The sequence below is a fragment of the Stegodyphus dumicola genome, chromosome X2 (genome assembly GCF_044657685.1).
Source record: "Stegodyphus dumicola isolate Sdum_Otavi_A_Nest chromosome X2, ASM4465768v1".
NCBI classification, from domain to species: domain Eukaryota; kingdom Metazoa; phylum Arthropoda; class Arachnida; order Araneae; family Eresidae; genus Stegodyphus; species Stegodyphus dumicola.
In genome coordinates this window covers 83,482,644-83,507,759 of record NC_140781.1, presented here as the reverse complement: position 1 = coordinate 83,507,759, position 25,116 = coordinate 83,482,644, and the positions used below count along the sequence as shown (strand labels likewise).

At 33.1% G+C, this 25,116-nt stretch overlaps 1 protein-coding gene across 2 annotated transcripts in view; it reads left to right on the top strand.

Moving 5' to 3' along the window:
- The first annotated feature begins 662 nt into the window (after window positions 1-662).
- Window positions 663-25,116, top strand: part of LOC118185973 (calcium and integrin-binding protein 1-like) — a 62,282-nt gene continuing 37,828 nt past the window's right edge. Inside the window, exons 1-3 of one of the 2 annotated variants that reach the window (XM_085810005.1) lie at window positions 665-962; window positions 4,752-4,828; window positions 5,402-5,436. In XM_085810005.1, the coding sequence (XP_085666131.1) occupies window positions 4,754-4,828; window positions 5,402-5,436 (110 nt within the window). In that variant the 5' untranslated portion in view covers window positions 665-962; window positions 4,752-4,753. Of the gene's footprint in view, window positions 963-4,751; window positions 4,829-5,401; window positions 5,437-25,116 lie in introns of both variants that reach the window. The other variant, XM_085810006.1, reaches the window with a different exon arrangement.

Sequence of the window (25,116 nt, the reverse complement as noted above, 5' to 3'; positions counted from 1 at the left end):
AATATTTATTTGCTTGTTGATATAAGGTTGTTTGTTGTGAAAAAAATCTATTTAAAACATTCATTTAAAAAAAAAAGCAACACGTTACCATTTTTTTAGATAATTATCTGCTATTAATTTCAGGCAAAAATTATTCTAAGTGATCTTTAATAAATTGTAATAATATTGCGAATAAATCAGAAATATCACTTCTTAAAGAAACAATTGGAAAGTATACCCAACAAGTTGATAATAAAACCTATACAAATTCTTGAAGTTATGCAGAAACATCATTTAGATTTCGAACTATTTCTTAATGATTTTCTGTACTTAGTAAATAACGGATATCATCTTTATAACTTTAAAACAAAAAACTAACAATAGCGAAGCATTTCATTATAAATTTAAGATATTTTTACTGGAAAATCCCTGCATTTAACAGCTGAGAAACACGTACGTTTCACTACGTATGGCAAATGTTTTGAAGTTACAAACATGGACGCCGCTTGTTCCGTGGAGCTTCATTCTCTGATAGTGGAGGAAACTGCGAACCGTCCCTCCTTCTATTCTAACCTCCTTGGTTCCTTTCGATTGGATTCAAATGACGGATCTGACAACTCAATGCGCATGCGTGGTTAATGTTGGTGCGAATAGCTTAAGCGGCTAATCGCATAGCATCGGCCTTAATCACATTCGTATTCCCGCTCATATAATATACTTATATTTTAATAAATTTATCCATTATTTTCGTCATGCGGGCAGAAAGACTTAAAGGGAGACTGTCCGTTTCGGGGTTCTGTTTGTAATATTTGAATGTAGGGAATTTTATTACTTGCCGCTTTGTTCTTTATTATAATTTCATAGATAGCCGCACTCCGCAACGAAGAAGAAGAATTAATTGGCATTAGTTCGCCGGTCTTTGGAATTGATTTTTGATTTGCCGGTGTTGTGGGGAATAACTTTATATATAGTGCTACTATGCAGTGAGTAAAACTTTTGTTTCCGATTATAATTTTAACTAGTAACTGTATTAATTTCAGTTGTTGGTTGTAAAGTTTGTATGGTATCATGTAAGAAGGGGTATACATAAATTTCTTCTATTTTATTTTAATCTCTCACTATTATTTGAAGTAATCTGTCATCTATTTAATTAAAAGGAAATCGTTCTAGGTCAGTCAGCGGAGTGATTCCTTAATGGACTCTGTTTTTAAGAAAAGCTGGCTAGTATTCACTGCGGCCGTAATGAGATACTTTCCGCTTCCTGAGAAGAAGCAGTCTACTTGTTTCTCTACGTTATTTTAAGAGAGCAAATTAAAAAGTAAAAGAAAACGTAAACAAAAATTAATCATGATTAATAGATCACGATCAACTAAATTAAGATTAACTTGGTCACCGGCTACATCAAATGCGAAATCATTCTGATTAGAAATTGGACAATTGTGAAAAAAAAAAAAAAAAAAAGTGATTATTATTTTCATTGAAACTAAGTATTTCAGCAATAAAATATTAACTTCTAAATAAGTAAAATATGTAGTTATATGAATTGTTGAGCTAAGAAAGTTTTAACATAGGATTTGTTTTTTCATTTTAAAACGTAACAAATTCTAATTTTTTTTTCCTTTATACAGAAACACAAATAATTGTACATGAACAAGGAAATATTTTTTAATTAAAAAATCACAAAATGTCACCAAAATTTCATAAAAGGGTAAGCAGATTTAATTATGCAGCACAATTTATGCCATAAGCTGCCATGCAATGTTTTCTTAGTCTTTCATCTCACTTGATCTTTTAGGCAAGTTTGAGGCCAAGTGATGATTTTTCAAAAAATGTTTTTATGTTAATTTGTAAGCTTAAATTCTCTTAAAGTGTAATTTTAAGGAGACGGTCATTAAACCTGAAATATGTTGTATACTAATTCAGAAGTCAAACAACAAAAATCAGCGTTATATTTTCAAAACTTTCGCTTAGTATTTATTCGGCGTGTTATCGTGTCTTAATTATATGTTGTATAGTCAAAGAAGATCCATCTTGTGGAAATGTTCAACAAGCTGAAAGCTTCTTCAATTTCAGTTCTACTAATAGTGACAGTCTCTGTGCTGACTTTTAACTTTTTTTTACACTATTAGAATTTTATTATGCTGTTTTCCTCTTAAAGCCATCTCAACAAAATCCCTCACATAATTAATTCTTATTTCTTGCTTTAATGCAAAATTTAATGTTGTCGAAGTATATTTATGACATGGAAGATATGCATTTTTTTAGAATAAACAAACAAACAGAAAAAACAAGGGGCTTGCAAATTAGTTACAGTTTGGTACTTTCATATAAACACAGACACCTTGGCACAATTTGGCAGTTTTTCTACAGCTGGAAAAGTAAAAGTTACTTATCAGGTGCAAGTTGGCGGGTTTTCTTTAGAAAGATTCCCAAACTATCAATCTTTATTTGAAGTCAGTAAACATTATCAGCATATGAAAAGAAAACATACTTTAACAATTTAATATACAAATTTCAATTATTAAATGGGATTTTGTAATACATTAAAAATAAAACACATTCTTCTTCAAATCTTTCCATAATTTTTTTTCCCCCATGTTCTTTTCTTGACTAAATACTCTTGAAATATACAGCAATCTGTTTTTGCATACAAAAACATCAGGATTGGGAACACTCAGCTATGTGCAATCTCGGCAATGGCGGCTATTAAGGAAATGCAAATCCTCAATGTTCCTCTTAGAAAATTTTTAGCAAAATTCTGTATTCTTGCAGAAATTTTTCCATTGCTGGCAAATTCCTCAAGATCATATTTTAAAATTAAGGCAAAAATATGATAATTTTTTTAATAAAATTTATCAAGATTTGGAATACAATAAAAGAGAACACATAAAAAAAATGGTAGCATTGCTTAACTGAAGGAATGTTATAGGCATGCTTGCCAGAAGAATGGTTATGTGCATGGTTGCTAGAGTTTGGCACATTCTAAAAATTTGGCAGCTTCTACTACAGTAGTCACATTTAATACTTCAGTATTGACAATTCTAACAAAGAGTTTATGGAAGCCTCCCTGAATCCTCTATTATTCACCGCAGACTGCATGTATAATTACAACCCAAAAAATTATGAAGAAAAATTACTCATCTCTAAGAAAAAATGTTCTTTTTCGTATAAATTTGCAAAAATTTAAAGAAATTCCCTCTTCTTTTAGCAGTATTGCATACCCACCAGTACATTATCAAAAGCACCACCTGTGATTGCTTTCCACAAGTGTTTAGCAAGCCTAGATGCTCGCCTGGATTCTTCTAGAAAAATAGTTTCTCTCTCTCATTCCTAAATTTCATTTTCCTTCCTATGAATAAGGAAGGATTGATGATGGCTTCCCTCATAATTTCAGTGGCAACTTCAGACCAGTTATCTGGGCTGTATTTTTTTTTTTTTTTTTTTTTGTTTGTTTGATAACCCTTTAGATATGAAAAGTTCTTGGGGTAATGTCTGTTTGTCTGATGTTAATTTTTACTTCCTTTTGCATTATGTGTTTGCAGGATCCATGCTAGACTTTTTATTACTGGTGCAATGTGCAATTCCTTAATTCCTGCTGCCTGATGTGGCCACGTTGGCTTTGTCCGTTTACTAAATTTACTGGCATATATTTCCCCCCCCCCCAAGGGGTCGACGCAGGGTGCTCTGTGCAGTACTGGCTAGGATCTGTACCTAGGCAGTCTCGGCCATGGGGGTATATTATTAATGAACGTAGCTGTTCCTGGTGGTCCATGAGGTGGGTCCTATACTCTTCATGGGCTGGGAGGTATAAGTCGACATCCATCAGGGCATTGGTAGCCAAATAGCAAACTGGACCATTGAGAGTCTGGTCACTGCTGTCCTTGGTATTCCATGTAAAGCCTAAGAAGAGGGTCATCCCGCATAGTGCTGGCAGGTAGCCAAAAGGCCAGTCATCGCTCCAACATTGTACCTTTTAATACTAAATTTACTTTCCACACAATCTAAAATACGTGACTGAAATCTTGCCACCACGTCTAACATTGCAGCATAGGCCATTTCAAAACACGCACGACACGAACCAACAAGCAATTAAAACACTCCACCAAAAGATTTTCAATGTCAACAGGGTTGGCATATAACACACAATCGCACCAAAAACCAGTGCAGAACACATATCGCCACATTTGGTGATATTAGGGCGCATATAAGAGTAGAGCCAAAGTAGAAAGTAGTATATATATATATATACACACACACCTACATAGGTAATAATTTAATGTGTAGGAGGAATCAGCTTGCAGTTGTCAGGGCTGGGGCTTGGAAGCGTAGAGATGAAGATAACAAAACTGAATTTTTATACATCACCAATCTTTATTTTCGCACATATCAAATCATTTATTTTCAGATAAGATACTTCTAGGTCATAAGCAACTAGAATAATTTTTATGCACATTATATCATTTTAGAATAAGAACAAAGGAGGGCATAGCAGCATATAGATAGATGTCTGCATGGCAGAAGCTATGGAAAGGAATGATGTAGTTGTTGTGCCAAGAGTATTGTACTAAGTCTGATGTATAAGTACAGCTAATATGTGATTGGTTAATTTTAGGTTGTTATATAACATAGAAGGATCTCGAATTTGGTAGTACATATGAGTTTAGGGGGAGAGCACCAAATCTAGAATAATTAATTTTAAGGTTGCCAATTATTCTTAAAGCAGCCATTCATATTTTGTTATATCTTATCTATGTATATATATATACTTTCAGGTATGGGACAGCTTTTAGAAAAATTTGGATTTAGGAAGTCTTCTGTCTTTACTGAAGAAGATATATTAGAATATGAGGTATCTATTTATTTAATGATTAGAACTGTTTATTGGGTTAATCTTTGGATTATGGTAACTTAACAATTTTTTGGCAAAATTTTGGCGACCAACCCTGCTACAGCAACCTGCTAGTTTTGTTTTGGACGCCATTTTGTTTTCACGAACTAAAGGCATGTTTTTTTTTTTTTTACTCAACATTTTTTCCAACAATCTGCTAGCCGAATTACGCTTATGCTAGAACTTTTATGGAACAAAAGTGCTTAATCATGATGAATATTAGGTGCGAAATTGGGAGAAAGTGCAGAATCGCCTACTGCTTGCCGCGTTTTTAAGAATTGCACATACACGGTATCATCCATGTACACGTCGACCTATTTTCACTTAAAAAAAAATCCCAGAATTGCACAAAAATGGCATTGCGCACTCTCTTGACTTTATCCATGTACACTGCTAAAGTCCTAGCTGGTAACCTTTATCGCATTACCAAAATGTCGCCAAACTACCTGTTACCATATTCCAAAGATTAGCCTTTTATTGATTTGCAGAGAATGATTTTACTAAGTATATTTTACTTTTTATTTCTTTTCTCAGTGTTTAACACACCTTAATAGAATGGAGATTATTAAGTAAGTTACTGTTTTATTAGTTAATTTATTAATTATTTTTATTAGTTAATTTGTTACAAATGCTGCCTATTTTGATTGCACCTATTATAACCCCTTGCTGCACTAATTTTAATCTGTTATGTTTTGCATAAGAAAATTTTAAAAATTTCATAACCAACACTCCTTTTTTTAAGAAGAGTGTTGCATCAATCATTTAACAAGTTCTTAAGTGTAATATATAACCTAATTTAAGGCTTAGATATCATTTTCTAACTTAATTTAAAGTTTTAATTTTCTTAACCTAATTTAAGGCTGAGACGTCATCTTGTAGCTTGTTCTTTTGACATCATTTTGATAGTAGCTTAAAAATTTGTGAATAAAGGAAATTATGTTTCATTTAATGTAGAGTTATAATGTTACATATTAGCATAACCACTTTGACACAGTTAGTGATTTTTTACAGAAGAAAATTAATGATTGCATGCTTGTATGGGTACTATTCGGTTTTGAGGGCCGTAAAAAATCGCCAAAGTATTGTTGATGCCAGTGCTGCCAAAAATAATTGCGGCAACCCTACTGCAAGAAAGGAAGTATAATAGTGAATAACTATTTAAGATTGATGTTTTAATTTAGATGAAAAGTTAATTTCATATAATACCTATTTCATTATTATAATTTACATAAAAAAAAGCTAAACATGACTGAATGGAAGCATAAGAGTAAATAACTATTTCAGATCATTGTTATAATTTATATAAAAATTGCTAAACATGACTGAATGGATGCCTGCATCGCTATTTCGCTACCAAATTATCCCTAAAGCATAATTTCAACTCGTTGGTTGTTCAAACATAATTTTCTATAATGAATGATGCCTTTTTTTAAAAAACATTCTCGGTAAAGTGCAGAATCGCCCACTTATTTGTTTGCCACTATTTACAAGGGTAAAAACAATTTTCTTTTACTTTGTTAGTGAAAATAGGTCGATGTGTACATAGATAAAGTCAAGGGTGTGCGCAGTGCCATTTTTGTGCAATTCTGGGATTTTTTTTTAAAAAGGGAAAATAGGTCGATGTGTACATGGATATCAAGTATGTGCAATTCTTAAAAACGCGTCAAGCAGTGAGTAATTCTGCACTTTACCCAAAATTCTATTGCAGACTTTTCGTCATGGGCAATTCCCAAATTGTTAAATCCATAGGATATCAAAAAAGGATTTGAAAATTAAACAAGTATTTCAATGGCGTCTTAAGAAATAAGAACTATGTAAACTTACGCAATCTGAAATCAGCAGGTACGCTAGATTTGGCGCACTATTAAATGCGCGTGTTTGCTAGATTTGGCGCTTTTGCTCATACATTTTCGCTGCAATTTTTTTACGATCCTCAAAACAGAACAGTACCCTTGTATGTTATTATATATTATTATGCATATTGTAATTTAACCCAAAAATGTCTCAGTAAAACTCTTCAAAATGGGTTTTTGTTTCTTTTATTCTTGTAGAAAGTTGATCGTTTTGAAACAATTGAAAGCAATAGTTTCCTTTAGCAATTTTGCAGCAAAATGTTATATTCTTGCATGAATAACACCATAATTTCTTCTAGTGCTAGGCAAAACCCAGAAATGTATATTTTAAAAATAAATTTAAAACAAAATATGTCATGATTTTTCTATACAAAATATTCTAATACAAAAAAATGGATATGAAAATGGCAACATTACTAGATAAAACTGAACTATTATGTGCATGGCTGCCTGAAGAAGTGTTATGCACATGATTGCCAAGAAACATTCTGAAAATTTGCCGACTTCTACTCTAGTGGTTGCTCTAATGCATAAACACCATGAAATATGTATTTCATTATAAAGTTCTAATCATTATGCTTTTAATTTGTGCAACTGAGGTCATATTTTTTTTTATTAAAACAAATGTTTTACATTTGTCTTTGATCTCATTGATTACACTATGCATTCCCTTTCATCCTCTAATCAAGTGCAGTATGATGATAATAGATTGCAGTTATTAGGTAATAGATTTACATGCATATACAATTCAACCTTGGATCATGAATGCCTCTGATTACGAATGTATTATGTGAAGAAAAACCATCTGAGATCACAAATGATATCTCAAGTTACAAGCACTCAAGTCAGCAACAAATAATTTTTAGAGATGCTTTAAGATAACCTCTGATACTTAATCAACACTCAGAGATCATTAGAAACATCCTTTTAATATTTTCTATTACTTAATTCTCATTAACAGAGCTTGGTAGCAAGTTATGTACAGGACTATGAATCCTGGAGGTAATTATGGCTAAATTTTGGTTCTGGCAAAGATTTTGAGGACTTTCATACCGAGGATTTTTTTTTTTTTTTTTTTTTGTTGTTGTGTCTGATATTATGTCTCTAGGAAAAGACAAACTCTGGGCATTTCTCTTTCCATCAATTAAGTGACACTAAAGCCTCGTTTCCACTACTGCGTACGAACGCATTGCGTCAATTGACGACACGCCTGAGGCATCCGTACAAGCGTTTCCACTGCCGCGTATCCGTAAAATATTTTCATTTTCCGCCGCTAGGTGTCACTGTGATATTTTGGCGCCAAACAAGCAGTTCGCGAGTTACGACTCTGAACATCCGAATTTTTCCCGCTTAAGCGAGTATTGTTTATTTGGGATTTGATATGGATCCTGACGTAAAACGCAGAAAAGTTTTGTTTAATAAATTCCATGTTATTGGAAATTTTTATTTCTGCTTATGAACTGCGAAAGTAACGTACGCTAGCAATTTTTAGATAAGTAAGGTTATAATGCATATTATGAACATCACTAATTCCATAGAAGCTGAAGTAAATTAAAAATTTTTTTTCCCGTTTCTAGAAGCCTTAAATATTATGAAATAATATATATATTATTAAAACTAAAATGTACTGTTATTGAAAAAGTAAACAAATAAATAAATAAAATAAAAAAGTTAAAGAAATTAAAAAATAGTTGGTACTTTAAAAGTACAGAGCAACTGTAAAGAAAGGTTCACAATATTTACACAAAATTTGCTATGCTTTTATACTGCTGATTTCAGGGTCATAGCTCGATAATTTATTAGAAATCTCGTTTGTTTTAAAATGCACTATGGGCAGTTATATTTTATGCATAATCCATAAAATATTATTTTTAATTTAAACATTTTTAATTCATATCTCTTTTTATAAAAGAAGTTATAAAAATAAGATTTTTCTCTTTATATACTATACACACATTAGGTAAAGAAAATGGAAATATTTAATTAATTCATTCCTGTGCTTCTGCTGGAGAGGACTGAATTTAAAAGCAATTATTATAGTAATTTTTTGATAAACAAATTTTTAAGGCATTAATACTGTCTCATGTTAATTAGAATGAAAGTTTAGAGTCGTAAACATCCCAAAGTCTGAGCACATGTATATGCATCCACATAAAATTGAAACGAAAAAATATATATATATATCTGCAGGGTTTCAAAATAAATTAAATTTAAATAATTCTCTAGCGCATTGCTGCAAGGAATGAAATTTGAATTTAACAAACACTTTCTATTCGTGAAAAGCAAATTTAAAGTTAATTAAATTTAAATGAAATTTAATGCAAACAAATAAATGATTAATTATTACTGCGAACTAATATACAATATCATTTAAATTCTGAGAGCATATGTAAATCAAGTGCAAATATCAAAATCCATGAATAAATGTATAATTCCAAAAATTTATTTATGCTATTATTCACTTATGCATTTTTATAATTTTTTTAGGATTAATAATCTATCCAATTATTCACTTATGCATTTTTATAATTTTTTAAGATTAATAATCTATCCTATTATTCACTTATGCATTTTTATAATTTTTTTAGGATTAATAATCCATCCCATTATTCACTTATGCATTTTTATAATTTTTTTTAGGATTAATAATCTATCCCATTATTCACTTATGCATTTTTATAAATTTTTTAGGATTAATAAATTTTTGGAATTATATATTTATACATGTATTTTGATACTTGCACTTGATTTACATATGCTCTCAGAATTTAAATGTTATTGTAGATTATTTCACAGCAATAATTAATCATTTCTTTGTTTGCATTAAATTTCATTTAAATTTAATTAACTTTAAATTTGCTTTTTACGAATAGAGAATGTTTGTTAAATTCAAATATATATGTACAGGATATGCCTTAAATTAGTATTATATAATTTTCAAACTTTTTGCGGGAAAAATTTAAGTAAATAAAACAATATATTTAATGCATATAATATTAGAAATAAATTATAAAACACGAATATAGATCAAATTGGAATAGAAAGCTAAGAAAGTTGCAGACAGGGTGCAGAGAGCGTATGGGATTCGAACTCACGACTCCAAAAAGGTGAGCATTGTTACCATCAGCTTTACCACTAAGCTAAGATTTCACGTGAGTCTCATGCATATTGTGGCTTATATACATCATCAAGTAAATCAATTTTTAAAACTTAAGTTTTTTGGTCCTATTTCAGTGTGCTATCGTCTGAAAAATTCACCAGAGTTTGTTCTTCAGCTTCTAGTACATTTTTTTACAAAAAACATTTTCTTTTAAAGTGGCGTTCGGATTGAAGTTAAACGGGCTGCTAAAAATATATTTCATGTGCTTACAAATATATGTTAGCCAAAAAGATATATTTATAAAGGGAAATACAAATTTAACGTACTCTTCAATGAACTGCAGTATTTAAAAGGCTATCAAATTTAATTTATAATTAACGTTTTTAGTTTTTACCTGTTTCAAAAGAAAAAAATAGCAAATCTTTTAATCATATCTAATTTGCTATAGCAGTTTGATATAGTCAGACATTCATTTTCATTAAAGCTAAATGAGTATGCAGAACTAGGAAATTATTATCAGAAACAATTTTCCTATTTCATGGACTTGGAATTATAATTTTTGCCGCTGATTTTCTTGAACTGAATTTCTTGAACGAACAAGTACTGTAGTTGCAGTTATCTTGTTTTTCTTATCTTTTTTTAACTAAATTCAGCTGATTGCTATCTTTTTCAGCACGCAGATTTCTCGCTATAATGTTAATTCAGAAATAAGTATTTTTTAGCAAAACGTTCTTTTCCTAAGCGAGCGTTCATCGCTCTTCTACCGCCATTAATTTTTGGTGACTACACATTATTGCTCCTTTTTTACCACATGACCCCAACGCATCCGCAGACTATACGGATAGAAGTTGAACATTGTTGAACTCCATCCGTATGTCATCCGTCACCGCACACTGACCGGACTGAAGATGTCAATTAAAGTGAATTCGCTCGCTGATTGGAGAAACGCATACGCAGCAGTGGAAATGGGCCTTAAGAGTTTCTTTGTCCCACCAAACCAGGCACAGGAGTTAAACCCCTGCCCTCGCACCTTGGAGGGAGAGACACATAGCTTTTGTGACTCTGACCGTTGTCAATGATTTGCTACCTGCCAGTCACATAGGCTGCCCATCGTACAAGGACATTACTAAGCAAACCACGGGTGCCACTCCAGGCTACTAGAGCCTTGAGCTATAGAACTTGCCAGACTGCCACACTGACCAATAAGTGAACTTTGTGGGGCCTTTAGAAACACTAGGTTCAGTTTGTATACCCCCGTGGCCAAGACTGCCTAGGTACAGATCCTAGCAAGTAGATTCTCTACATTTACCCTGGGGGGGGCATGTCTCTAGGGAAAACAAGGAGCTGGGAAGTCAACATAAAAAATATGGAGCAGTTTTGAAATAAGCTCAAGAAAAGGACTGGAGTAATTTCAGAAGCAACAGTGAAATACAATTGTGAAGTAAGAGAACACATACCTAGTCCTTTGATCTGAAAAACTTGTGCAAAGTAGGGTAAGATGCGAAGTTTCACTTGTTGTCTAAAAGCATGATCAGTAACAATGCCATACCTCAGTTTAGGAACATAGCGAGTCTCGGACAGAATCAAGTGGTACTAACAGACAAGGAATGTTCCAGAAAAATAGCTACTTGGTGTTTTTATGAAGGGAGACTCCATATCCAAACAGTAATATCTTTTCTCTTCCTCTCCACTTCCACTTATGCCATTCGCTTTTCTTTATATGAGTACAGTAAAGTTAACGTTTCATCTGTTTTTTCAGTTTAGCATTATGTTTATCTTTTTTTTTTTTTTTTTGTGTGTGTGTGTGTGTGTTTTATGTATAATGAATTCTATTAGCTTTATATTATGAAATTGGGCCTGAAATATTGTTTTAATTTTTAAATAAGCAGTCATTTGTGGTCCAGAAATAGATTAATCCATTTTACATTATTTATTTCTGTGAGGAAATAGTTTCATTTTAGATGATGGACAGCCTTCAGAAACGAATTAAATGTGTGAACCGAGGTTTCACTGTAAATAATTCATCAGCTTGATATGTATGGTGAATTTTTTTAGCTGATGATCAGTATTTAAGCAACAAATATTACAGTATAATTTTGTTTGTTGATGGCTGTGGCGACATCATTCGTGTTAATGAAGCGCCATCTGTGGAACTTCTCGCATGCAATTTTCTTTTCGCCAGAATGGCAACATGAAGCAACAGAAAAGAAAAAGAACGATGGCTGATTTTTGTCTGTGTAATTCTATATCTAAAAAATGTAAATAAATATTAATCTTATTGGAATAAGAGCAATGTTTAACATTTCCTATGTTCAAGACATCGTCACTGGTTTACCCGGATGCCATTGAATTCAACTTATAAAGTGTCTGATGAAAAAAGAACGTACAATGTTTCTGTAATTTTACAAGATGTCACTGACATTATAAGCACTTTATAAATAGTCACCTGTTACCAAATAAATGTTACGGACAGCGTCATAAGAAGCTACTTACCCATTTTTAAAGTTCCGCAATTTTTTTCCTGAGTTTGACAGTGGATTGAGTGATAGTTTTGATTTCAAAGTGCTTCTGCTGAAATGTAAATTCCGAGCGTACCTGGGACTGAAATACTTCTAAAATGGTAAGTCAACTTTAAAAATTTAAATTTTGTTCTATATTGCAATATAACTTCAGCCGGAAAAGCTATAAAAAATATAAAATTAAATAAAAGTAGCTGTATTTCCGTTAAGCCTAATTCTGCTATGGCTGAAGGAGATGAAAGTAAACAAGCCGAAACTAATGCAACATCTGCGACTGTCGCCAAGGTCAGCATAAAAATTCTTCCTTTTTTGAAACTTGACCCCAAAATATGGTTTCTTCAGATTGAAGCCCAATTCTGAAACGCTGGAATTACGGCTAATCAAACAAAATACGATTATGTAGTCAGTTCTATTGAAACAGGGACATTGTTACAAATCTCTGATATTCTCACGAAACCATCAAACAACGGCAAATATCCGGCCATTAAAAGAAGGCTAATTGAAATTTTTGCCGGCTCTGAAACACAGAAAACCCGAAAACTTCTGGGTTAGAACTGGGTGATAAGAAACCATCCCAACTGGTGATGAGTCGGTATTACTGAACCGGGTATTTTGTAACGGGTACTGAAAATCGGTACATTCAAGTACCCGTTACTTCAGTACCGAAATTGGTACTTTTCGGTATTCGTTACTTCTGTACCGAAACGGGCACTTTTTGGTATTCATTACTTCTGTACCGAAATGGGTACTTTTTGGTATTCGTTACTTCTGTACCAAAACAGGTACTTTTCGGTATTCGTTACTTCTGTACCGAAACAGGTACTTTTCAGTATTCGTTACTTCTGTACCGAAACGGGTGCTTTTTGGTATTCGTTACTGGAGGATCGATGAGGGTTCACCTCACTTCGGTTTTGGTACGAGGACAGTAGTATCTGGTTGTATTTGCGAAATGGTGACATGCGCTCCTTGTGTCCATGAATGACCTTGAAATAGGGCATGGAATGGCAAATGTGAAAGGGGGGAACTTCCGTTCCATTCGTCACGGAGACTAGAGTTTGAGGTAGTATAATTAATTGCCTTTGTGTGCGCGGGAGGACGAGTGTGAAATAGTGGAAATTATTCGAAAGGCTGTTCATTGTGTGTGTGTGTGGGGGGGGAGGAATAGTAGCAGTTGGAGTCACTGTCGCTGGCATTGCTCGCTTGTGAATGGAGTTGGTATAGTCAGGAGGGAAAGGGAGGGGAGCGCTAGATGATTTGCAATCCGAATTGTGCATGTTTTAATTTTTCATCGTTTGTAGGAGAAAAACTGCGTGGATCTGAAATGATTGATTTGGTAAGTTGCTGTTGTTGGATTGGTGAATGGAATCAACTACCAACTAGATTACTTCCTTTTCCTGAACATATATTTAGCATAAATCATGAAAAATATTTTTCATTTGCTTGCTTAATAGGGCAACGTAAATAATATGATCCTTTTTAAATAAATATAATCTTTTTTTTATCCCGCTGTACCTACTTCAGAAAATGTCACAGCATCTATTGGATCACTAAGCCAATCAACATAAAATACAGACGCAATTTTAAACTTTTCTAATGAAAGAACAAAGATAACTGACCCACTTGTGATAATTCTTCCCCCTTCTAAAAACAGATTTTCATCTCGCCGAAAACTAAACCTAGGCCACGTGCCTAACGCAGGATTGTCAACGCCTGCTTCACCCCCCAGGACGTGACGACGCTCCTCCGATAGGAAGAGAGATGAACTTTGACCTGGCAGTCCGAATCTTCTTCTTCTTCTTCTTTTTTTTTTTTACTCTCTCTGGAGCTTATTTGAGGAGGGAAAAACTATCGAATGGAACACCGGAAATTATCCAGACATGTTTATGTAAACATACATGTCCCTCCCTTTTTTTCCTTTGCATTTTTTGCTCTTTCATGCCTGATTAATAGAATCATTAGGCGATATTGCACTCACCCTTTTCACAGCGTAGTGCTGATTTTAGAATTTGCAGTTGGAGTGAACAGCGGAAGTCGTTAATAGAATTTTTTTTATGCTTATCTGACGATGCTGATGACCATCTCCCAACTTTGTCACTTTTTCCATAAGATTCATTCTCGTCTCGTACTGGTGAGTATCGGTATGTTATAGAATTGCTTAGTCTCTATCACTTTCTTACGCCTCAGGGAAAAAAAAAAAAAAAAAAAAAAAAAATCAAATTACAAAATGTAGTAAGAAAAGGGAATTCAGCTTGGTTTGGCAGCACTTTTCCTATACTAATGAAGACGAAAAAGTTATGTGTGACATTTGTAAAAACCTTTTATCCATCAAAGGTGGTTCAACAGGAAATTTAAAAAAACATTTGCAAAGGAAGCATCCTTGTGTAAATCTGCACGAGAAACGCGCTTTGCCGAATCAAGATGTTGATGATATTGATGCCGCTCCAGTCCGTTCAGTCGTCACTAGCCCTGCAGATGGTGGGCAACCATGCACATCCCAGCAGACTACACAACTTACGGTAGACAACAGTGCTTGTGATATTGTTGGTATATTTTCACAAAAATCCCAGTCCAGCATAATGCAGTTTGTCCAGAGAAATACGATGGATGTACATAAAAAAAAGTAATCGATCGCGCACTGATCAAAATGGTATATAAGGATTTACAACCAATAAGTATCGTAGAAAATGAGGGATTCCAAGAATACTTGAAGGCTTTGAATCCAACCTATTCCTTACCTTCACGGAAAATGGTTTTTAAATCCTTGCTTCCTGCTGCTTATGAAGAAAAAAAGAATAGTTTAAAAAACGTTCTTAGTGCTGTACAAAATATCTATTTGACTGTAGACTGTTGGAGCAACCAAAAGGCTGAAAGTTACATGGCCGTGACAGGCCATTTTATTGACGAACACATGCAAAGGAAAACGGTACTGATTGACTGCTCAATTTTTGATGAACGTCATTCAGCCAAAAATATTGCAGAAAATATCATACACATTTGCCAACCTTATTTTCCGATAGAAAAAGTGTCTTTAATAGTGACTGACAATGCCAAAAATATGATTAACACTGTCGACAGCGAACTAAAGTTAAAACATTTAGGATGCATTGCACACTCTCTCAATTTGGCTGTCACAAATTCTCTAAACGAGGTTAACGACCTTCTAACAAAAATTAGGTATATTGTGATAGTTTACAGGAGAAGTAATATCGCTGAAAAAAAATCTGCAAAAATATCTGTGCTCTAACGAGGAGAGAAAAGACTTAAAAGTCATCTTAGATGTGAAGACTCGTTGGAACAACACGTTTTATATGGTAAAATGTTTCCTTGAACTGAAAGACGCTATTCGTTCTACAATGGGTTTGATGAACGACCCCCCAGAGGCTCGTGATGTGCCAGAATGAGAAAGTGTCTAACATTTTTGTGACGTTTTGAAACCTTTCGAAAAGGTGACTTGCAAGTTGAGTTCGGAAAAATACTTGTCAGCATCTATGGCGACTGTGTTAATTGGCAGACTTCAAAAAATCTGTGAAAATCTGCTTAGTAAAAGTGTTAATGAACAAGTACAAAATGTGGTACTAGAACTACAACATGAATTGGGTAATAGATTTACAACTATCGATTCAAGAGAAGACCTTGCTCAAGCCGCTTTCCTTGAGCCCCGAATAAAAGAATTGGGGCTCAAATGTGATGTCATCAAAAAAATTGAAAGTGATATTATCTGTGAGTTATCGGTAGTTGCACAAACTACCCATAATCTTGTTGAGGATGTGGAAGGGGATGATGAAGAGATAGACGAATCATCGGTTTGGTTCGAGTTTGAGAGTAAAGTTAAAGACTCTCGAACTTCATCAGCTCCCGCAGCAGACACGACGATCGACAAAGCTGCGGCAGAAGTGAAAAGATACCTGCAAGAGCACATTCTTTCCTGGAAATCTGAACCACTGGAGTGGTGTGAAAAGAATAAAAATGTATTTCGTAATTTGTATGAATTATCACGGAAAAAATTAGGCCTTGTGGCTACTTCAGTGCTATGCGAAAGGGTGTTCTCTAAAGCTGGATTAATACTGAATTATCGGCGAAACCGTTTGAGTGGACAAAAGTTGAAATAACTAATTTTCTTACATTACAATTATAATATTTAATCATTTGTTGACCTTCTTAAAATTCCAACCTAAGTTCATCTTAAAATGTTTATTTCTGTGTTTATTTTCGCTGCATTATTTTCAAAACTGTTTCTGGAAGTCAATTTTTTTATGTTTAATTTTTCGTTACATATTTTAAGTGGTCTTTATAAAAAAAAATAGAAGGAATTAAGTGCCTAAAATTTCCATAAAGTTAAAAAATTTTATACTTTTATAACGTTTTGCACAGCCTATCAAAGTTTTATTTGTTTTAATTAAATTAAATATTACTTCATTCAAATGTCAATTTCTTAATATTTTGAAATTGTATTTAGATTATTAATATAATATAAAGTTCTACAGTTCTATTATTTACTTAGCTGTACTCACATATGTTAAGTTCTCATATAGTTGAAAGCATGCTATCTTATTTTCTAGTGTTTAAATCATCTTTAATTAAAATTTTTATATCGAAATGTACTTATTGAATTCATATAATGCGATTTTACAAATATTTTTGTTGCTTTTTGCTGTTACAGCATCCAAATATTACGTTCTCATAGTTTTAAAGACATGCTGCCTTATTTCCTAGTGTTTTTAACAGGGTTGCCACGCTACCTGGAAAACCGGGAGAACCGGGAAAAGTCATGGATTTCGAAAATTGACCAAAATATTCAGGGAAAAGTCAGGGAATTTAAGTATTTTTGTCAAAATCTGGAAAAGTCAGGGAAGTTCATACAACGATCCCGCCAAAAAAAGCGATTTTTGCGCCGACGTCGGAAGAGGTAACTTTTTTGGCGAATTATGTATCACGTGAGTGTCATTCGGGTAGCTGGCATAGAGCCAATTTTCGCAGCTCCAATTTGATTGTCTTTTAGAAAGGCAAAGCAACTTTCCCGCATTTTTTGGTTTCCAATATTCTCGAGAATCACATGTGCAGTGCATGAACTAAAGAAAGTACCTGTTCTCGTATAAAACAAAATGTTTAATCCTAGTATACGGTACTATGGAGGTTAGAATCAAAGAATATGTATTGTAAAGAAGGAAAACCTCTCTGCAACAGACGTGGCTGTGTCTCCGTTCCATCATAGAGGGAAACAGCTGTGCATGTCTGATATATCTGTCACCAAAGCTCGAAACCGGTGTCGAAGTTCGAAGGTCACGTTATCAAGAGTTCATAAAATGAATATCGTTTAAAATTTCTTTAACCACTTGCGTTAAAAAGACGTGCCACGCACGTCAAGATGCTTTTGTCTCAAACCGCGAGCGACGTGAACACCACGTCGATAAGCATTTATCGCAAAAATGAAAATAACGTGGTGCACACGTCGCCTAACAACGAGATTGTTTATTTCTCGAGTTACAGCTCTGGATTGCACTCGCAGATGCGGAGCGGCGTAAGTGAGACACTTTACCGCTTGTTATATTGTAGCGCACGGCACCGCAACCGTGAAGTTTAGTCTTAGCGCAAGTGGTTAAACTCTAAAGGAAAATAAAATATTTTTTGGCGCAAGTAAATTAATTCATGGATTAGTTATTTTCAGAGAAAAAAAAAAAAAAAAAAAAAAAAACTACGAAAATCCGTTTTTAAAATTATTGCGAAAAATCCAAGAAGAAACGTCCTTTGATAAAACGTTTCTTCTTGGATTTTTCGCAATAATTTAAAAACGGATTTTCGTAGTTTTCTTTTTGTCAAAGAGCGTTTCTTCTTAACACGTGTTTCTCAATTTCCTGTACACATCGCGGAGAGGGAAATTCTGACCGCCAGGTTCCGTCGCCAAATCCCTTGGCAAATTTTCCCTCCGCATTCTAGCGGCGTAATAGCATTTTACTTGTATGGAACCTTTTCTTCTTTACACAGACGTTCTTTGGTTAGAATAATAATGGGATTTGGCGACATCTTGATGCGCAGTAAACGGGTCATTTTGGTCTTGGCGACAATTTTCAAAATCGTGTCAAAGCCTTACCGTATACTAGAATTTTACCGCAAAATCTTTTTAAACCCTTTTTTTTTTTTTTCTTTTTAATAAATATCTTGCCATTTTGCAGTAAAATAAAAAAATAGTAATCAGTCATCTAGGCTAGCCATGTAATATAACTATATTCGCTAAAATATAGATGATTATTCTAATTCAATTTTAAGTAATTATTTTTATGTTATTCATATAATTTAATGTTGCTTCTTCCCTCTAAATTTATTTATTATTAGTAAATAATATTTCCAAATTTCAGGAAATTTTCTCTGGCATAATCCTGAAATTAATTATAGCAGTATGATGACATACCATCACGAAATTTAATGCACATATTTTTTCCTTATGTATGCTGCAAAATAAATATAAAATACCTCAATTTATTAAAATAGATTTCTTTCTTTCGTTTAGCTGCAGAATGTCTGCAAAAAAAGCCTTATTTTATTCCAGATTGGGAAGATTCTAATCTCAATCTTCAGTGGAGAAAACAACAACTATTATAATTATATTTGTGTTTTCAAGTGTTAAGGTTTTAAGAGCATACCTCACGCAAATTAAATTTACCTAAAATCTAACCTAACTATTTAGCATTGCGTTGTGATTTATAAGGACCGGATTAGCCTCGTGTTGAACTGGTGATGATCATGAGTAATAATTAAATAAAACATACATTTGTTATCCAATATATATATCTTAAATTTTATTAAGTTTCTTAAGTGGAAAACTAAACAAAATTATCAAACAAAGTATACCAAGAATAATTAAGAATAAATGTCCTCTGGGATTTATTGAATAATTAAGTGAATTTGCTACACAATACAATTAATACCATAATTAATTTACCTCTTAGCACAGCCAACGTACATTACGCGGATAGACTGGAATTTTCTTGAAACACAACTGGAAAACCTGGAAAAGTCAGGGAATTTCATTCTCCTGTTTGAGTGGCAACCCTGTTTTAATAATCTTTCACTCAAAATTCTTATGTCGAATGCGCTTTGGCTGTAATTTGAGTTTTAAAAATATTTTTTACCATTCTGTTGCATTTTTGTGTTTACAGCAGTTACTGCATCCAGGTATTGCGCTCTCACAGTTTTAAACCCTTTGCTATCTTATTTTCTAGTGTTTTTTTTGATAATCTTCAATCCAAAATTGTTATATTGAATGTGCCTTTTAAAATCATATTGTGCGTTTTTAAAAATATTTTTAACCATTTTGCTGAAATTTACTTATTACTGTAGTACATCCAAATATATTACATTATCTCTCTTTTCAAAACATACCTCATTTTCTAGTGCTTTTTGTAATTCAAAATGTTTAAATCAAATATATATGTTTATGCATTTTTTAAAATCATATTTTTTGTTTTTAAAAATATTTCTAATCATTTTGTTGTTTATTGTATGGTGCCAAATCTCCAAAAGTACAAATTTAACTCAAAATAAACCTAAATGTAATTTAAAAAGGAACAGTATAAACTTTTTTGTGGAAAAGCTCTTCAACCATGTGTATATGAATAAATGTGTAAATTTTATTTTATGCCAGTATTGTACAATTAAACACACAAGGTCATTTATGTTATATTTAATCTTTAAATTATCTTATTTTTTATTCATAATTTTTAATATATATAGGGGAGAGTAGAGAATAAGAGATTTATCTTTTTTAAAATTTGGTAGCTTGAATAAGTTTTATTTCACAGTGGTACTGAAGGTCATTATCTTATCTATAAGTGGGATAAAGGTTTGTGATTATTTTAATTTCTAGACCCTATGCACCCCTATGCCCTTTACTACCGAATTGAAGGTATTAAACGACTTCTGTGGTATGTTATTTATCCGTATAAATAAAAAATATAATGCTAAAACAGACTGATCATTAAATTTCTGATATTTACTTAGGAAACTGCATCCTATTGGGTTGCTACACAGCTAGTTATAGTTAATTTTCTATTTTAAATATATTGCGACATTTTTACTCATAGTATAGTGTTGCATCAAAATTTCTATTTTCCGATTTTTTTTTCCTTCCCTCCAACAACACAACACAGCCGAAAAAAACATAGTGTACTCTCCTTTCCTTCAATATCATACAAAGAAAATCTTCCGGCGTTTTTTCAAGTACGCAACTATGCTCATTTGGGGCTGTCCATAAATAATGTCACACTTTTCTGCAACATTTTGGATCCCCCTCCCCCTCTTTGTCACAAAGTGTCACACTTCAACATACCCCCTCCCCCCCTTTTGTCACATGTCACGCAATATTACGTAAACTTATACTTGCAGTTCAAAAACGTAGCACTATGTTATAGATCATATTTCAGACTTCATTTTTAAATTTAAACTATATGTTTTAATGACATCTGTAAATATAACAATAATAATGATTCGTGTACTTATTTTGTATGAAATAAGAGAAAAGTTTACAGCAAAAAAACATAATTAATACACAATAGCAATAAAATTACAATTTCTGCCGCTACCCTATTCTCAAAACCTACTCTGAATGCCTTTTTTTTTTTTTTTTTTTTTTGGAAAGAAGGAAATGTAAGTAAAAAAAAAAAAAAAAAAAAATCACTTCTAAGTTGCTTTCTCCTCAATTAAGGAAATACCTTCAAATTTTGGTAATTTTAAAATAACTTCAAAATTAAATCTGGTTAAATCTGGTGATTTTAAACATTTTTATTTTAATCAAAATATGATATCACACTTCTTACCCCCTCCCCCGCCTTGTCACAAACTGTCACAATTTCACTAACCCCCTCCTCCAAGCGTGACATCATTTATGGACGACCCCTTTCACAAAATTGATAGAGCACCCATCGATTTTGTTGCACCTGCACACAAGACACAACCGAAAGCGAAAATGTTTCCATCCATCCACTTCCCGTGCCACAATCCTCCCAACCCCACTGGCCATCAAAGACAATCTACACAAACCCAACACCAGAAACAACCCGCCGTGCTCTCCTGCTCCTCAGACACTTCCGTAGTTGACGTTTTCTGATATTCAAAATCTTACTCCGTACAGATAAAATCAAACACATGGTGACGTGGCAGAGTTCCTTCAGTGCGCAAAGTCATTAGCTGCGTATTTCAGTACTCCAAATCGTTAGTAGGGCACTTCGGTACTCCAAATCATTACTAGGGTACTCCGGTACAGCAAACCGTTACTCCGGTATTTCGTTACTTCAGTACTCCAAATCGTTATTTGAGTATTCGGTACTTTTCAAAGTAACGGTTACTTGAGTAACGGGTATTTTGTACCGGGTACTTGTCTGTACTTGTTACTCTCGTACCGGGTACAAGAAAGTACCGAAGTTGCCCATCACTAATCCCAACTTCTCTGCGAAATGCGTAACTTGGCGGCTGAGAAAGTGCCAGATGAGTTTTTAAAAACTTTGTGGGTGCAACGACTACCACTTGATATGCGGAGCATTTTATCTGTAAGCAGTGATGATTTGTCCAAATTGTCTGCAATGGCTGATAAATTATGGGAATTAAATCCCAATCCATCCCAGGTAGCTCACAATGTTTTTTTTTCCATCTGATAACATTACCCCCGAAGATTTACAGAAGCAGATATCAAACTTGACACTGCAGATAGCAGAAATGAATATGCGTAGAAATTCCAGTCCACAAAGACGACGATACAGGTCAAATTTTAGAAATTGTTTCAAAAATAACAATGACTCAATCAATTGTTATTTTCATCAATGCTTTGGTGAGAGAGTGTACAAGTGCACTCCCACCATGTAAATACCAGGTCTCAAAACAGGAAAACTGATTCCCCGGCCTTCGATGACGATAGAAAGTCAAGGGGTACAGCTGAGTCATCTATATATTCATGACAACGCATCAGCAACCCACTTTTTAATTGACACTGGAGCAGAAATATCGGTTATCCCACCATCACCATCGGAAAAAAGAACCGTGGCTAAGCTTGAGTTATTCACAGCTAACGGTACAACAATCAAAACATACGGTCAAAAATTATTGAAGCTCGATTTAGGGCTATGCAGATCTTTCAAATGGCCTTTTATCATTGCGGACGTTAATAAACCTATCGTGGGAATAGACTTTCTTTCACATTTTAATTTGTTAGTCGATAGTAAAAACAGGAAATTAATCGATGGCACCACCTCATTAACGACTAAAGGTACTTTGTGTAACAATAGCGCCACTCCTAAATTCATTGCTAATACTTTTCAAAACCCATATAGAGCCATCCTAAACAAATTTCCTGACTTACTTAAACCCAACATAAAAAACAGTAAAATTAAAGAACATGATGTGCAACATTACATCGAAACCAAAGGTAACCCTGTATCCTTTAATGTCAGAAGACTTTCACAAGAAAAGTTGATTGCCGCGAAAAAGGAATTTGATTATATGTTGCAAGAAGGTCTCTGCAGACCATCGAAAAGCAGCTGGTCAAGTCCATTGCACCTCACTTTAAAAAAATCCGGTGACTGGAGACCATGTGGTGATTACCGTAGCCTTAATGCAAATACTGTACCAGACCGTTACCCAGTACCATTTCTAACTGACTGTACTCACATTCTGCACGGAAAAATGATTTTTTCAACCATAGATTTAATAAGAGCATACCAACAGAGCAATGTTTAACATTTCCTATGTTGAAGACATCCACAATGACATTAAGACATTTTGCTCAAATTTTATTGGCATTCCAGTTTTGTATGCATGGTAGAGATGTGAACTATCCCAGATGTAAACTGTGCATTTTAGAAAAGTTGTTTCATTGAGTTTTATTCTGTTAAACCACTGAATGGCTTCATAGGATTGGTTATGATTTTCATTATACAGTTCCTTTTTGTGTGAAATATATTGCTGTATTGTTGACTTTTTCTTAATGATTTAGATGTTACCCTAATGAATAGAAGTCTGTAGAAGCAATGTATAAACTAAGTAGTTGTAGAAATTTGTCCTTTTAGAATAGTCACCTCAAGGTTATAGCTTCCCTCAAATTTGAGTTTAACATGAGTCCAAAAAGTACTAATTTACCCCACTCCATTTTGAATCTAGTTTAAATCATATTTTATATATGCATTATACCTAATATCCAATTTTTTTTCATGTGCTTACATGTGTCACAGTCATAGTCACAATGGACATCAATTTTTTCTTCTGGTATGTTTTGAAGCTGGAGTTACATTTGGCAACTGATTGTAGATCAGACAACCTGCATTCTAACTTGAATTATTTTATCTGGACTTCTTAAAAATATTTTACCATAATTGTCATTCACTGGCATGAATAAAATAGGTTTCTAATCCCCTGTAGTAAGTTGATTGTAAAATTTTTTACTCTGATTCTTTTGCATATCATCTACATCCAGGATAAAATCTAATGGTTAGGATAAAATTCTGCAGTTAAATTTTTTATATATATTTTTTTTTTTTATAAAATTGTCTTTAAACTTTGATATACTTTATTTAAATGTTTTTTTTTTATTGATACCATTTTAAATTCAATAAAGAGAAGAAGAAACGATTGCTGAGAGCTCTTAAAATTGAAATTCTTTTTTAACTGAGTTTTAATTAGATTCATCATTAAAGATTGCGTTTCATAAGTTAGCAACACTAGTTGTTATTTTTATTTAAGAAGGAAGATATTTGAAATATTTATATCATATTTTTTTCATTGTTTTAAAAGTTTTAATTTTAAAGAAGTTTTTGAGGCTTTATTAAACTGTAATTTGAAGTTTTTTAACTTTTATTCAATAAAACTCTATTTGTTAACTTGTTAGAGCTTAAAAATTATTGGTACTTTTCCGTTTTGGCGGCGCAAATCTCGCCAAGCAGACTTTATTTGTGACAACACAGAGTATACACATAAAAAATATTGAGAAATGTTAGTTCTTTTATTTTGAAGGTATAAACATTTTAATGTTGTTGAAAATTTTGTAAAAAAGTCAATAAATAAAGACAATAAATTTTTAAAAAGACAATTTAAGAATTTACTATGCTTTCATGGTACAACATCCTGATTCGCCGGTTCATATCACGTGATCCCCAAATGATCTCATCTCATGTAAAACAAACGCTACAAAAATCTAATTCTCTCAGTAATTATCTACATTAATTTGAAGTTAAATCTTAATTTGGAATACAAGTTTAAATGCAAGAATTATTTCAATTTGTACGAATAGCTTACTTCGAAATTATGTAAAACCACAGCGCTTTACTTCGCTTGTGCATTCTCATTAGAATTGATGAATTTAACCCTTGGCTTTGCCTTTTCTATATTTTCGCCATCAGGTGAGCCTTGTGATTGCATACTAATTGACTTAATTACTGCCCACGAATGGCCTTAGGGCATAAAATTGAACTATCTGGTAAAAATTTATGTAATTGTATGCCCATATTGAAAGAAACGATCAATCTGATAAGAAATGGCTGCGACTTGTTTTGAAAATGAGGAGTAAAAATTTACCAGAGAGGATATTTCGTTTGGCATCGATTGTACCATTATTGGCGACTTTATCGCCTGCGTCGGCCAAACACAAATGTTGTGTAGCGAATTTAATATAATTAAGTGATTCATAAAAATGAAAATTTTAATTTGTAATTATTCAAAATTTGAGCTACACTACAAGTTTGGTTATATTCTTTTATTTGGCTTATTAATTCTAGTGTAATCTATTTCGGCTATTCTAGT